The 15,005-nt window shown below is 36.3% G+C and overlaps 1 protein-coding gene across 2 annotated transcripts in view; it reads left to right on the top strand.

The window, feature by feature from the left end:
- The window catches only part of GLRB (glycine receptor beta), a 50,137-nt gene that overhangs the window by 23,779 nt on the left and 11,353 nt on the right, over window positions 1-15,005 (top strand). The window contains exons 5-8 of one of the 2 annotated variants that reach the window (XM_057375818.1): window positions 403-485; window positions 3,251-3,391; window positions 6,536-6,688; window positions 10,776-11,068. In XM_057375818.1, the coding sequence (XP_057231801.1) occupies window positions 403-485; window positions 3,251-3,391; window positions 6,536-6,688; window positions 10,776-11,068 (670 nt within the window). The remainder of the gene's footprint in view (window positions 1-402; window positions 486-3,250; window positions 3,392-6,535; window positions 6,689-10,775; window positions 11,069-15,005) is intronic. The other variant, XM_057375826.1, reaches the window with a different exon arrangement.

Genomic DNA, 15,005 nt, shown 5'->3' with positions numbered 1-15,005 from the left:
GTTTAGGGAGTCCTTGAGGTGCAGCTTTTGGGATGCTGCTGAATATCTGGMAAAACAGCATTTCCAGATTGCTGTAGTGTCATGTTCTTCTTTACAAGTCTGCCACTGGCCAATGGTGGACACAGGACTCTGTTGTGTGTGGACATTTTAATGTGTCTTGTCTCGTATTACTAGTTCTCTAATTTGTGAACTACTATGTGTTTAAAACGCTCTATAAAATTCTATTTTCTTAATTTATACTACAGGTATCTCCATTTCAAACTGCTAATTATCACTTTTAGATTTTGTTTGTGCTCTTTTAGAAGATGAAAAGCAAGTACCTGTGACTTTTTCTTTCTCATGGCCATCTACTGCTTATCTGGCAGCTCACACTGTTTTAAAATACYATTTTTGTATTTTCAGATTGTCTATTACACTGTCATGCCCTTTGGACTTGACCTTGTTTCCCATGGATACACAGCGCTGCAAGATGCAATTGGAAAGCTGTATGTAAATCACTCTGTGCATGAAAACAATTCTTTTCTAGGCATGCATGAGACCCGAACAAAAATTATCAATTCTGTATACTTCATCTCAACATTTTTAATCACTGATAACCAGTGATACTCACCGGTTCCTATACCAATGTAAATTTCCCTATCAAAAATGTTTCTTACAGTTTTGGCACYGGGCACTCTTAATTTTAGCTTTTGCTATGAACTAAAATGACAACTGAGAACTTTCATAAAGGCATTTACAATAAACTTACACAAATGGAAGTACATATCATTTGAAAAAAAAAAAAGAATGGTTTTGCTATTAAGCATTTAGAAGTTTTGACTTCCACAACCTGTGCTGYTTTGTAGGTCATTGTGACCCTATTTATCCCCTTGCATTGATGCACTGGTATTGTTTGGAACACATTTGATACAGCACTAAAGGAAAAGCASTGAGATCATTTAGTTTGAAACCTTTTGAAAGTGGTTTCAGGATGTGTTGTGGRTGTAGTCTGGCATCTTTTCCTGGTCTCTAGATGATTTAATCTTACAACAGGGCAGRCAGGTCACATCTCTGAAGGGCTTCATGCCATGCTGGAAGTTGCAGACAAAATGTTTCTGAAATCCATCTTCCTTTCCATGYCCCAGGCACACAGGTGCCTACTCAACTACAGCTTTTTCCAACACTTAGATTTCTGGTGGTCCCACTTGCATGGTAATTCTGTTTTCCTGAATAAGGATGAGTGTGAAGCAGAGAGAAGGAAGGTGATTTGTTTCAGTCTGCTCCTGCTTTAACAGAAAAAGCTCATTCATCTCTTACTCCAGCAGGTCTGGTGGGAAAGGTGAGGTTAGGGAAAGGAAAAGCAAGGTTAACCAAAACTGTGCAGGGTGTCCAGGGTGTCACAGTGAGGATGAGTGATAATGATGATGATTTAATAATAATGTTAATGTTAATGTTAATGTTAATGTTAATGTTAATGTTAATGTTAATGTTAATGTTAATGTTAATAATAATAATAATAATAATAATAATAATAATAATAATAATAATAATAATAATAATAATAATAATAATAATAATAATAATAACTGAATTTACAATTTAGTTTTTGATTGCCAGAATTTATCTTTAGAATTTTAATGTCCACAGTAGTTTTTCTCATCACTATGAGACAACCTTATGTGTACCTTAGCTGAGGTAAACTCTTATGGTAAAACCAAATCAGTTTGGGGTTAAACAGGAATTAGATAGTAATATTAATGGAAGTTTGCTCAAGATTTCTCAGTCCTTTCTCAGCAACCTTTCTCAGAAGGTTGCTTCTCAAGCATTGCAAACTATAGTTACTCAAGGATGAACTACTCATAAAAAWTCATGCTAAGATGATAGATTTAAATTCAGGATGAATTTGCTGTTTTGGAAAGTCTATGCACTAAACTTTTCTTCTAYCTTTTAATTCAGTTATCAAAAGTAAGAATGGTGCCCATGACTTCCTGTCTGTCCTTCCAGTTCTTTCCCTGTTAGCAATTGGCATTTTTATTCTTCTTAGGTTATTTTCAAATCAGTATTTTGTTTTTACTTGCTAGACTTCAAAATCAAGAAAGGCCCTCAGTCATCATTAAGATGTTCTCATATCCACAGTTATGATCCCGAGTTCTACATATTCTCAATAGACACAATTTTCACTGTTCAGTAATTGTTATCATAGAGGGTCTTGGCAGTTTTGTGATATGCTGTGTGTTGGAATAGGGTGAAAACAATCTTTTTAATGAAATATAACTTTTTTAATATTATGGAGCTTTGAAACATTGTAATTTTTATTAAATTGTGAATCGTAGAGACATCATCTATGAACAGTTTCACTTTCTKAATCACACCTGTTTGTCAAAAATTAAAAATAATCTAATGCCTCCAGAGAAAGAATGACTCTTTAAACATTTTTCCAAGGCTTTGAATTGCAAAACAACACATTGCAACTCGATTTTTTATGTTTGCTCATCTCTTTTCCCATCTAACACACATTATCTCTGTTTGAATTAAGTTAATCTTTAATGAAGAGAAGGTAACAAAAAATGGCATGTAAAATCATTTTTCTGATTATGTATATTTAATCAATATTGCTTTGTTCTTGAATATTGTGAGTCTAAATTTCCCTGCCTCTTGCTTGATGGTGATGTATATATGATTTAGGCACTCAGAGGTTTGCTGAGGTCTGCCCATACTCAGGAGGTCATGAAAGCACTGAGCTAATTTCTGTAGGACTGCACATCTGCTGTAATTCCTAGTCAAGTATTTCCTGAATGGCARTGCTTTCATGAATCAGGGCTTTTAGTCTGAACAAATAAGCAGAGTGGTTGTTTTACACAARCACCAAGATTCATCACAATAATTGAGTTGTTAAATTCTTTTGAAGTTACTCAGACTCCTAAGTGTTGTTAAAATTCAGCTTTTTCATATTTTGCTGAAATAGAATATGAATGAATATGGAGGCTTGAAAGCTGTGGAAAATAGAGCTTTGCTTTCATTATTTGAAAAGTACACACTGTAACAAGTACTTCTTAGTCATCCTAATATTGCTGATAATGTAATGTTTCACCCACTCTAACTTAGGCCCACATAAAAATGCAGCTGTGGATTATTTAATTTTTGAATTCATTTACTTGAAAAGGAAATAAAAATAAAAAGACTGAAAGATAAATGTATATACTAAGTTTTCTTGCAGTTTACTATGATTGAGGTGGTTCTTTAAACAATTATTATTATTTTRTTCTTGTAGTTGGTTACACAACTGATGACTTACGGTTTATCTGGCAGTCTGGAGATCCTGTACAGCTAGAGAAAATTGCTCTGCCTCAGTTTGATATTAAAAAGGAGGATATTGAATATGGTAACTGCACCAAGTACTACAAAGGCACAGGTGAGTAATATAAGTGATTTCCTTGATAAAAACTATAAGCTTCCTTCAATTACTGTTTATAGTTAATGGTTTATATTCCAGTCCCTGGAATATCTTACATTCCACAGCGTAAAATAGATTAATTTAGTGGTTCATATTTTAATATATGATCACTACTAACTGATTCAAATATAGAAACATCCAGATTGAAGAAGAGATTAAATGTTTGCCTTGATTTTGCTTACATATTTCATGATCTTACTATCACCATTTTATTTCTATAGTACTAATACCTGTTTATACTTGTAAATGTCTAACTGTTTTGAAAGGATGTTTAGGCATAATCATGCCTGTTGCAGCAAAGTGGGTAAATTTTCATTTTCTGATAAGACTTTTTTCCGTAAGTGGAAGCTGCTTGCAATCTCAGCCCTGTATTTATTTATTCCTATGATTATTTTTTTATTGGGGACACAAAATTTTCCAGTGTTTTCTGTACTCTGGCTTTTAATGATTTATCTTTTTTACCTTGATTGATTCCTGCCTATGATTATATTCAAACTACTCATGCTGTGGTAACCACAAGGCTYTCTACAAGAACAGGTGTATTTTAGTCAGTGCTTTTGCATCATGTGCATGAATCTCCTATTAAAACTCAACTGGGAAGGCTGTGGTGCTGCAGCTGTTGAGAACCTTCTGCAAGTTTCTTGTTGCCTATTCAGCTGAAGTGGAGGCTCTGTCACTTGCACTTGCTCCTGTGGTATTCCAAGCCTGGAGAGATCTCAAGGAACCTTAGCAGATCTCAGACTTAAGAATTTAATTGGAAAAGATAATGAAAATAAAAGTGCACTTTGTTTTTTAACTGCAAAATGAGTGAATTCTCAGCCTAAGAACATAATTCAGCATCTCAGGTGATTTATAATTTGTAAATAATAACTAGTTGTCTCTCTTCAGAAAAATTCTGCTTTTTTTGAAAGCATATCCATCAGCCAGCAGTGATTGCATTCAAGTTGATAAAACCTTCTTAGCAGTAAGAAAAAATGTTTTGTTCTTAGTTAAACAAWGAATTTACTGGAAAAGAAGTAGTCTATAAGTGGTGAAAAACTAAAGGAATGGATCTTGCATTTTCCCAAATGAAATTTGTAAAAATGGGAAAACTGTGAAACTAATATTCTACTTGTAATCATTTTGAGGTGTGCCCTAAATCTGAAATTAARTGTCTAAAAAAAATTTAAATATTCCAGGTATTTTTAGGAATCTTAAAGAAAAATATCTAAGAATTACAGACAAAGAAAATCAGTGGTGTTCTCTCAAGTTTCAGTGACTTGTGACCACATATGACACTGCAAAATGCTCAGTAAAATGTTCACATTCTCTGTGTGTGCACTTTGGACATTAAAGAAAGAAAATGAGAGAACCATTTTTAAAAGTTTTCACAACTCTTTTGTTGCAAATCCTGTCTGTTAAGARCATCCATTTAATCTCATAATCAAACCCAGAATTAATACTTCAGTAACGAGGGTGGAATATTTACTACTCTGAAGTTAAAGGCTGTTTTCAATAATCCATTTTTTAAATTGTCTTAAAAATTCTTATGCTGAAGGTATTTTTTAAAAGCAGATTTCATACACAAAGCTAAAATTACTTCAGCTAAGGACTTTGTCAGATAATCAAGAGAAGTTTTGCATTAAGGAGCATATTTTCAAAATTATGGCTTATGTGKGAGATTGCAGTCAACTGCAAAGAAACTTAATCTTTACTGCCTCTTTTTGTCGACTGATGTTTTATCATACCTACCTAAGTTGAAAGGGGTTCAGCAAATCTAGGCTGCTTTTGTGGCAATACATTGAATATTTATATTTGCAAATTTTCTGGTTTTCATCAAATAGGTCCTTTCAAGCTGAATGGTGAGGGCAATGGGTACAATACTCTGTCTGATGAAATATTATTCAAATGAAGGCATAGAGAATGCACTTCCAACATAACAGAAACAAATAATGATTTTGRAGGTCATTCCTCATTTGAAAATAAAACCTAAAAGTATCTGGAAACCATTCAAAAACTATATAGTGAAAAWTTTTCAGCCAACAGATCACTGAAGATGACAGAATGAACTATAAAATACAGTATAGTTTCTTCTACACAAGGATGTTTTTCTTTAATGGTTTATTGTTTTGGTGTTTGTATGCCCAAACAATGCTTTTACAATGACTTGTCATTGTACAGCACTTAACTGATAAAATATGGAAGATAAATAGAAAAATTTTGACACGTTCTCTCTTCTAAATCAGTTTTGCACCAACTGGACTGATAAATATAGTCTGATTTTAATATTGGAGTTCTTGTAATATAACGTAGGAATGCGTTTTGATAGAATAGTTTTTGAAGTTTTCAGGTTTTTTTGCCTTTTTTTTTACTGTTGTGTTACTATTAACATAAAAATTCCCACTCTGCTGAGTGAAAAGAKGGACTGAAATTATTTTCTGGTTATCAGACTTCTTAATATCTTTGTTATCTACAGCAAAACGTCTAGGAAATGTGAATTTTTAATTGAATTTATCTTAAACAGATATATTCTGAAATGTTTGTATATTTCATTTTGAAAGATTTGATACATTATTACTTGTTTGTAAAATTTACAGGTTTTCTAGAGTATTTCTTAAAATCCCTGTACCAATTWTAGAAGTCACCTATATCAGCTTTCAGTACTGGGGAAACCTCTSATTTGAGTCACGTTCACATCACCTCTTTCCATATTAAACTTTCCAGACTAATATTTCTTAGTTCATCTTTTGCACAAATTAATGCTAAGTAGGATTTTCAGGTGAGCTTAAGCTAGTGGGACTGCTAGATTCCATTGGTTTTATCTGGACTGCATCTTGAAGCCAGCATCAAAGGTAGAAGTCACTTCAGCCTCCTGCTAYTCATGTGCTTTGAAAAGCTGAAGGGTTCCTTACAGAGCACAGAGTACCACAGCCTGACCACACTTTGTGCTTTAGTAGATCTGTGTTTTGAGTTTTTTTTTTTTTTTCAAATTAAATTCTTTACTTTTATAAAGAAAATCGAAGCATTGGACTTTTGCTCTTAAGCAGAAAAAGACCTGGAAGATATGGGTCAGAGGTTCACCTGSAAAGCACATTAAACATTAATCCATTTATTTCTTTAAAGGTTATTACACTTGTGTAGAAGTAATCTTCACTTTAAGAAGACAAGTTGGATTTTACATGATGGGTGTTTATGCTCCTACACTGCTAATTGTTGTTCTATCCTGGCTGTCATTTTGGATCAATCCTGATGCAAGTGCTGCAAGAGTCCCACTGGGTAACCCACGTTTTCAAATGCTGTCACAATCCGCTGTAACACCATTGAGCCATTCTCTGTTGCTTTGGCTACATGACACTGGATCCTGAAAGCAACTTCACTTCCATTATCCGCTCATCATTTTCACTGAAATCTGCTCATTCCTAGTCCTGTAAACTCCACCTCGACATTAAGACATCACTTGATAGTAGTTCCAGCATTTGTGTCACAGACACACTCTCTGTGCTCCTCTCAACCTGAACAATCCAATCTATCTCTGTACGGGTGACACTGCAAACACTGTGGCAWTATGGAGTTTATAGAAATTTCAACATTGGAATAATCAGTAAGAAAGCAGGATGATAAGTAAGGCTCTAAATAGCTACCTCTTGGAACAGTCTTTCTGAAGATTAATTAGAAACAATGATGTTTGGAAAAGAATTAGTGTTCCTGTTACCTGACTGGCTTTATTTCATTACAGGCTCAGTTCACGAGAGTACTTCAAGTTCATACAGTTCTGCTGCTCAGCAGGCCCTTCACTTACTATGTAATAGCTGGACACAGACTTAATAGAAACAATATTATCTTGACTAATCGAATTTTACAGGGCATTACAGCTCTGAGGTGATCAAACCTGCTAACCCCAAGAGCTCAGTAACATGCAGAGCCAGGCTCTTGTGTCCTGACACTTCTCCTATTTGGATTCCATTTCCCATGTTSTGGCCTCCCAAGGCTCCCATTTTCCCTAGCACTCCCTCCTCTCCAGGTCCATACTTTACAAATCTTTGCCATGTGCCWGCAGGTTCAGTTCACCTGTTTTAAATACCGCAGTGGTGCAGTTGCAGAATCACTCCAGCTGCCTGCCTTTGTCAGAAACCTCTTACCTACACTGGAACATTCTACATCTCCACAGGATGTGACTCCTGTGCAGCCGCTTTTTAATTTTTTTCCTTATGATCTTTAAAAATAGTTACTTGGGAAGTAGTCTCAGTCTGTATTAGTTTCATGGCAAGTAACAAATACAATCTTTTACCTTAAAAAGTTGCAATGTTGCATTACATAATGCAAAACATTAAGTGAACATTTTAAGACAAAAAGAGTGGGGAAAATGTAACATGCATTGGATTAAAAAGATCGAAAGTGGAACTGGAAACTTTTTTCACATAGTAAATTCAAATAGAATCAAAACCAAGCTGTACTGCCAATTTTATAATCCCATGCTTCAAATAGTGAACTAGACAGGCTTATTTATTATATATAGATTTGTAAGAGTCTTGGCATGGATTTAAGTAATGTGGATGTCTTTTCAACTAAAAGTGCATGTTTATTTATTRTTTATTTATTTTGTTCACTGTAAATTTTTATTGGCTTCTCCACTGTGTTGCAGCATTTTTGAAATAATGCCTTTTCAAAGATACTAGCCATTGRCCTGCCTATATGACTTTTCCTTAATTCCCAGAAAATCAAACAACCATCATTTAGTTGAGTCAGTATTTAGTATGAGTTATTAACACTGTCACTAGGATAAGATTTATGTTTCTCCAGTTTCACAAGAGCAACAAGCTAACTCGTCTAGCTGCATCCTTGAGATTGCTGACCTTGAAATATAACAAGATGAACATTTGTGTGTCAAATAAATGATACCTAGACCCAGAAAGTGTGCCAGTGGCTASTTATAGATCTCATTAGATGAGCAGCTATTTCAGGTCTTTCTGTTTGCTTGTTTGTGCTCCTCACTCATATTTGAGTCTTAAGCTTTGGACTGTGACRGGTAGGCACCTTGTGCAGCTGCTGCCAGAGGTGCAACTTAAAATTCTGGAACTAGGGTCTCCAAAGCCATGCCAGTGTTCTTCAGGCAGTGAATTGTTGCTGAAGAGAATATTTCTGTGCTTCTGTCTCACTTTGTTGTTACCTTGAAAACSTAGAAGTTTCTTAGACTCTGAGACTGAACTCATTGTAGGAATCCAGACAAAGGGAAATTGGCTGCTAGTCACCATGACCTCAGTTGCTCTATTGGGCACATTAATGAAAGCTCCACAAAAGTATTTTCAGGTAGTAGAATTCGTAAGTTAGCTCTGTAGAATTCAGTCCGAGATTGTAAGGTATAGTATTTTAAGGTCTAAAAAGTGGGTGTACAAATCTTTTTGRCACCAGGCATGATACTAATTATCACATGTTAAGGCAGTAAACACTTTTAAAGTCAGTATGAAAAAGATTGTTATATCCAAGATGTTGAGCCAGTCCACGTCTTTGGCTAATTTGGTTATTCAGAAGGATAGTGGCTGCCCTTCAAAAGTCAAGCATAGCCATGCATGGTACTTGCTGCAATACACTGCTGGAGAATGAACATGCTGGGCACAGACAGATGTGTCCTGTATATGCTAAGAGGCAGTACAGCCTTTTTTATACTTGTTAATGCAGTTCCTTGTGATCCGTAATTAGTGTTGATCCCCAGACTGCTAGTGTTGGTAAGTGAAAATAACTTCTTAAAAGAGGAGTATTCTACGTTCACTTTTTATCCTTATGGGAATATTTGTACGTGAATGCTTCAGATAAGTAGATGGAAAGTAAGCCAGAATTTACACGAGAATTCTGTTCAGTATTTGCCATACCATTCTGTTCTAACACATTCTTTATTGTCCCCATGGACAAAAAAAAAAAAAAAAAAATACAGCTTTGCAGTGATACCTTGATACTGCACATTTCTAAAAATGAATCATAAAATTCTGTGGTTAAAAACTGCATGACTGCAAACATTTCTTTATGCTTCAGTGTTTTAGGAGCTAGTAAACTGTCCATTTGAGATTAACACCAAATAAAGTGTCATATCAATCTTATTGAAATCCAAATGGGAACAGTAACTTAAAAATGTGTTGTTTATGATCAAATAGAAATGAATATTTTCATAGGCCAATACAGATACTTTCATTTTAATTTACATTTTCTCATCTTCAGTTAGTTAAAATGGATCTGAAGGAAATAATCTCTCTATGAATCACAAAACTTTTTATGCAATATGAGAAACATAGTTGACACTAACTGAATACTTCCTTTTAGGCARTATTTTCTATAGACATCAATTTTATTTCATTAAGCTCCCCACTCATAAGCCACGATTTTTATCATTAGCATTCACAAAAGCAAAATGGGACATTCTGAATTTGGAGTTTGAGCTAAGTTTTYCCCACATGATAGCCACTTCAGAAGTTAGCTTTTTCCATGTGTAGCTGTTCATGCTACTATTTTCACAGGTGCCTGTGAGAAATCTTTATTTGAGGTCAGGCTTGTATTTTGTCTCCTACAATATGAATCCTGTGTTGATGGTGACATTTGGAAGCCTCATTAGGAGAAATGCTTGTTGAAATCCATGATGAGTGTTACCTTTCAATAGTCTTTGCACATGTGGGCTTTTTTTATGTTAAGGGTTTCATGAAATGCCCTTTATCTTGAAAGCTTTCAGTTGATCCTGGAAGCTCAAATAGGGAATGGTTGTAGACCCTCAGTCACCTCCACGTTTTCAGCTTCACAGTAAATTGGGGACACAGGCTTTTTGATTCACTCATACAGCTTTGCTCTTTAGCAAAAACTTCCCTTTCACCTAAAGTCTGAATATCATGCTTGTGAACAGATCCTTCAGAGAATCTCCTACTATAGCACAATTTAAATTTCTGGGACAAGCATAGACTAATTTAAAGGATTGRGAGACTTATGGTTTAAGTGTAATATACTTCTCTTTCACCTTCTCAGAATTAGATGAACATTGTAAGATAAATCTTTGAAAAACCTGTTGCCCAACTGTGTGATKTGTGATGGGACAGGAAAACCATAACAACCAGTTTAGTCTCACTTGTTTGTTTCTCTGTTTATAAAATGAAGGTACTCATTATTAATAATTCATCATTAACTGCWCTATTCTACCTAAATGTTCAGTTTAACTTGTTCATTAGCTGAAGGCATATGCTCTTTGTATACCTGCTGCCCCAACCACATTGTGAAGTYCCATTCACTGTTACATCATTCACTGTTGTCTGTTTCAGAGGAAGAGCAGAGCCAGTGTCATTAAAGGGAAGTTTTATTATTCAATATATTGTTTTTTTTCTTTCTGTAGGTATTTTCTCAGTGCTCAGCTTGGCATCTGAATGTACCACTCTTGCTGCTGAACTTCCCAAAGTGTCTTACGTGAAGGCCTTAGATGTCTGGCTGATTGTTTGCCTTCTCTTTGGRTTTGCATCCCTGGTGGAGTATGCTGTGGTTCAGGTAATGCTAAACAATCCAAAGAGAATTGAAGCCGAAAAAGCAAAGATTGCCAAGGCAGAGCAAGCAGAAGGAAAGGGTGGAAATGCTGCCAAGAAGAACACTGTGAATGGCACAGGGACTCCTGTTCACATCAGCACTTTACAGGTAGGACCTGCAAAGCTTTGTATGCAAAATCAGCATTCCACTATTAACCCAATTCCAGGAATATACCGTTTGTAATAGTTTTGTGTAGGSCTTAATCTTGGAAGGGACCAAGACATAAAAAACATGCTGATAACTAATGGCTAGCAATCTGACCAATCGATCCCTAGTGATTTGGGGTCAGAAGTACTAAGTGAAAAATCTGTCTTTTAATGTCCTAGGACCCTGGTTGCTGCTTAGCTTCAGGTGAATAAAGTAGCAAGCARCTTTACAGTTGCTATTTTTCTCTGAATAAAAAGCAGCTGTCAAACTGTAACTATTCAGAGGACAGAACTCTCAGACAGTATTTGCTGAGAGCATACTAAAATAACACCCAGCTCATTGCTTTCCCCAGAATGGCCACAGCTGCACTGCATTGCATGCCTATGAAGCCAGGAATCCAGAAGTCTTGGCATTTTTAAACAGAAGACCGGTCTGTTGGTGTCAAACAGTTCCTGCATTTCTTGTATTGCCAGATGGTTTACGTGTAAATCAGTCAGATTTCATTATATGGATAAAGACGACATTTAAATCTTTACTCAGGCCRAAGTTTTCCATCATGTTGCTAACTAATTTAGAAGATCCTGTTTGTGCTCCAAGAGTTATCCAACACCCCAGTCAAACTGCCTTCAGTCCTAAGTGATATTTATTTGACATTTATTCTGCAGAAGAAAATGTGTTATTCTACAACATATCTAATATGAATTTGACTTGTCCTTTTCAATGATTCAGCATTTCTTTTGTATAAAATAAAGCTATTAGGCCACATCCAAGTGGTAACATTGGTACACTGTGACTTCAGTGTCTCTTTAAGGAAGGGCTAGTTTATGCCAGAATGGCTGAAACTGTGTCTTAGTATCAAGGTGAGATTGACCCCATAACCTGTTGTTCTCAGTCCAGAAGAGCTCCAGGTGTTGCAGAGCAGGGCACTTATCTACCATAATTCTCATCTGCTAGGGAAATCTCTGGGAACTGTTTTGGCAGGCAACTAGTCTCGGCTTAGAGTAACCCCATGACTGCTTTGACTTGTGTCACAAGTAATTCCCCAAGCCCAAGTAACAGGAGAACTTAGCAGAAARAAAATGGCTCTGCTACAGTTTTGCTTTCCCTGAACTCAATGTGATAATTTTATTTTCAGCARTATGCAAGTCCCAAATTCAGCTGTTTCATCTGATAAAATAGTTGCAAAAATCTAGCAAACCAGCGTCAAATATATTTTTCCTATTTCCAGTACTTACAAAGTACATGTTCAGCTTGATCAATGACAAGTTTAACAAAAAAACTACAGTTTTTCAGTAGTGTTTTTTTTTTTCAGTGAACAAAACCAATTACTAAATTACTGCATCTCCTTTAAGGTATATGCCATTGTAATATACATGTGGAAAACAAATTACATCTTTTATCACCTATATGTGCTTKCATATTTTAAATTTTTTTCATGAAGGCGGAGGTATACAGTGTGCTTTAAGACTTAGAAGAAGGGGAATCATTATCCACAGAAGTTCAGTAATGTTGCCTATGAATGGTGTCTAGCATTTGGCTTAAAGTTTTTAGAARTCAGATTTCAGTCTGCCCTCATAGCATCTTCCCTCCACAGTTTTGAAATATAAGCCTAAACTTCTCATGTTTGACCTTCACTTTGGGGTCTTCCCAGTTTGTTATATGAGACCTTTAACATTCCAGTAGCTTCTGATGATCTTTATGCAGAGATTTTTTTTAAAAAAAATATTTGCCAGGACATAGTGGAAATAGGTATTAGTTACTGTAAAAGTTGTTCATGTGGCTGAATGGCTCATGGCTGATGGTCCAGCTTGAATTAATCTGCCTACTTTGAAACATAACCTACCAGAGGAAAGGTATCCTGAACTGGTAATTTCTGGGAAGATGGCCAGGCTGAGAGAGAAAAAGGTCCCAGACCAATGAATCATTTGACATCAGGATAGGACAGTGATGTTAGATTTTATATATTTGAAAGCTATAAATCTGCCTAGCTGCAAACTCCCTCTCTGAGCCCGCTACCGCRTAGGAGTACTTTGAAAGTTCTGAGCCCTGGAAAAGACTGTACTAAAGTTCTAAATCAGAACAGGTGTAAATCTTTTGGTAGCTCTGACTCCTAATCCTAAACTAGGCCTGCCCCACAAAACTTGAATTGCTCTCATACAGACCTAGTAATAATCAAGTGGAGAATGCATTTGTTATATGGAAAATATGTGTGAGAGAGAAACATTAAAGAAGCAGGTAATGGAAAAAAACTGTATGTTGAAAGGCATAAAGAATACAAAACAAAAAGAGGCCAGAGTGCTGTCCCAGAACTTCAGGAGCTGTTTCTCATCAGGGTCATGTAGGATTGTGTAGGAGGCAAGAGCAATACTGTGCTAAATGTCTGGAAAGGCTTAGGTGACCCAGTATATAACTTTAGGAGAAAAGAACAACTTAAAACTGCACCCCTGAAATAAGTACACGTCCTGTAGAAATATTTAAGGATGTTCTTTTTGCACACAGGAGGTAATACTCGGGCAAAAGTAACTGAGGGTGTAGTTGGAAATGTCCGCATAGCTAGGCTCGAAACAGTGGATATACCACATGGGACTTGGAGGTAAAGCCAGCAGAAGACATGGAAGAAGAAAACTCCCAAGTGGGGAAAACCAGAGCCTGAATAATTCCATTTATAAGTGTTTCCCCTATTTAAATTAAGCTCTTATATATTCTGAAACATTAACTGAATAGTGCTCATATATATCTGTAAGTAATTAAAGGGGAATCATATCTGAAAATAGAAGTTATTTTATGTCACTTTAAAATGCCCCTGATCCTGATGCTGTGGCAGTTTGCATTCTGTGAGCAGAAAGTTGCACTATTTCTGCTTTTGAAGCATTGCAGCAGTGATGTCTCTGCCRGAGATTTGGGGAAAGAGCCTGCATGAGAGGTACAGGGAAGTTTCTGTCCTGTTGGAGTTTCACCGAGTTCTGACCCCTTGGTGTGGGGAGGGTCACAGGGAAGCAAGTGGGGCAATCAGGCATCCCTGGTTCCAGTCTTGTATGAAACAACTTGTTTTCATGTGCTTGCTCCATTTGTGAAAGTTAAAATGGCATCTGGTTTGGAAACTTGGCATATTTGGTATTAGTAAAAAACACAACAAAACCACATGATAATCCCTAAAAATGCAAACAGCTATTGTTCAGTTTTTATGAAGTAAAGGGTTAAGCTTTTCAGGGTATCCTAAAGATTAAAAGTTTAATGTAATTCATAAGTGCAGAAGAGATTCCCTGTAACCAAACCTGCAAGGGTCCACTGAAAGTTTTCAGCAGAAAGCCCTTCTGGCACTGTGCCAATAGTCACTAATCATGACCAGTAGTCACCAACAGTGACAGTGAAGCTGGCAGGGTGAAAAGAGTACTCACAATTTGCCAATCACACAAAAATGGAGAAAGGTTTCCATGGATGTATAGCTACTTCTCCACCAGATCCTGGGAGCTGGCTGATGCGAAAGCTGCATGTTGCTGGCATACGCCAGCCCCTCAAGATCATGCTTTATGAGTCATGCTCCCTCCAACAAAAACCCTTGAAATGTCAGTGCCATTTTAAACCCAGAGGTTTATCAATATGACTGTCTGATTAAAGTCAAGTGGTCTGTCTGTCAAGATCACCCTGAATCTGTAGGAAAAAACAGAGAAAATAAGCACTTCTGATGTGTTTTTCTAGGAGAAGCAACGTAATCACTTACAGGCAAAAAGCCATGAGAAAATACAGCTTGGCTCCCTTAGCTCTTAGCGGCTGCAAGTAGATGCTGTTCTAGGCAGAGGAGAAAATTATGCAACCTGGTGATAACTGCTTGCACTGGCTTTTTATTGGGAATCCTCAGTAGGAGTTTGCGTGTGTTTCCTAGCAATGAAACATCATA

Source organism: Malurus melanocephalus, unplaced genomic scaffold, assembly GCF_030028575.1.
Source record: "Malurus melanocephalus ecotype Western Australia unplaced genomic scaffold, MMel_1.1 scaffold_9, whole genome shotgun sequence".
Lineage (NCBI taxonomy): Eukaryota > Metazoa > Chordata > Aves > Passeriformes > Maluridae > Malurus > Malurus melanocephalus.
The sequence above is the reverse complement of the archived record's forward strand: the minus strand, read 5'-3'. Positions and strand labels throughout refer to the sequence as shown.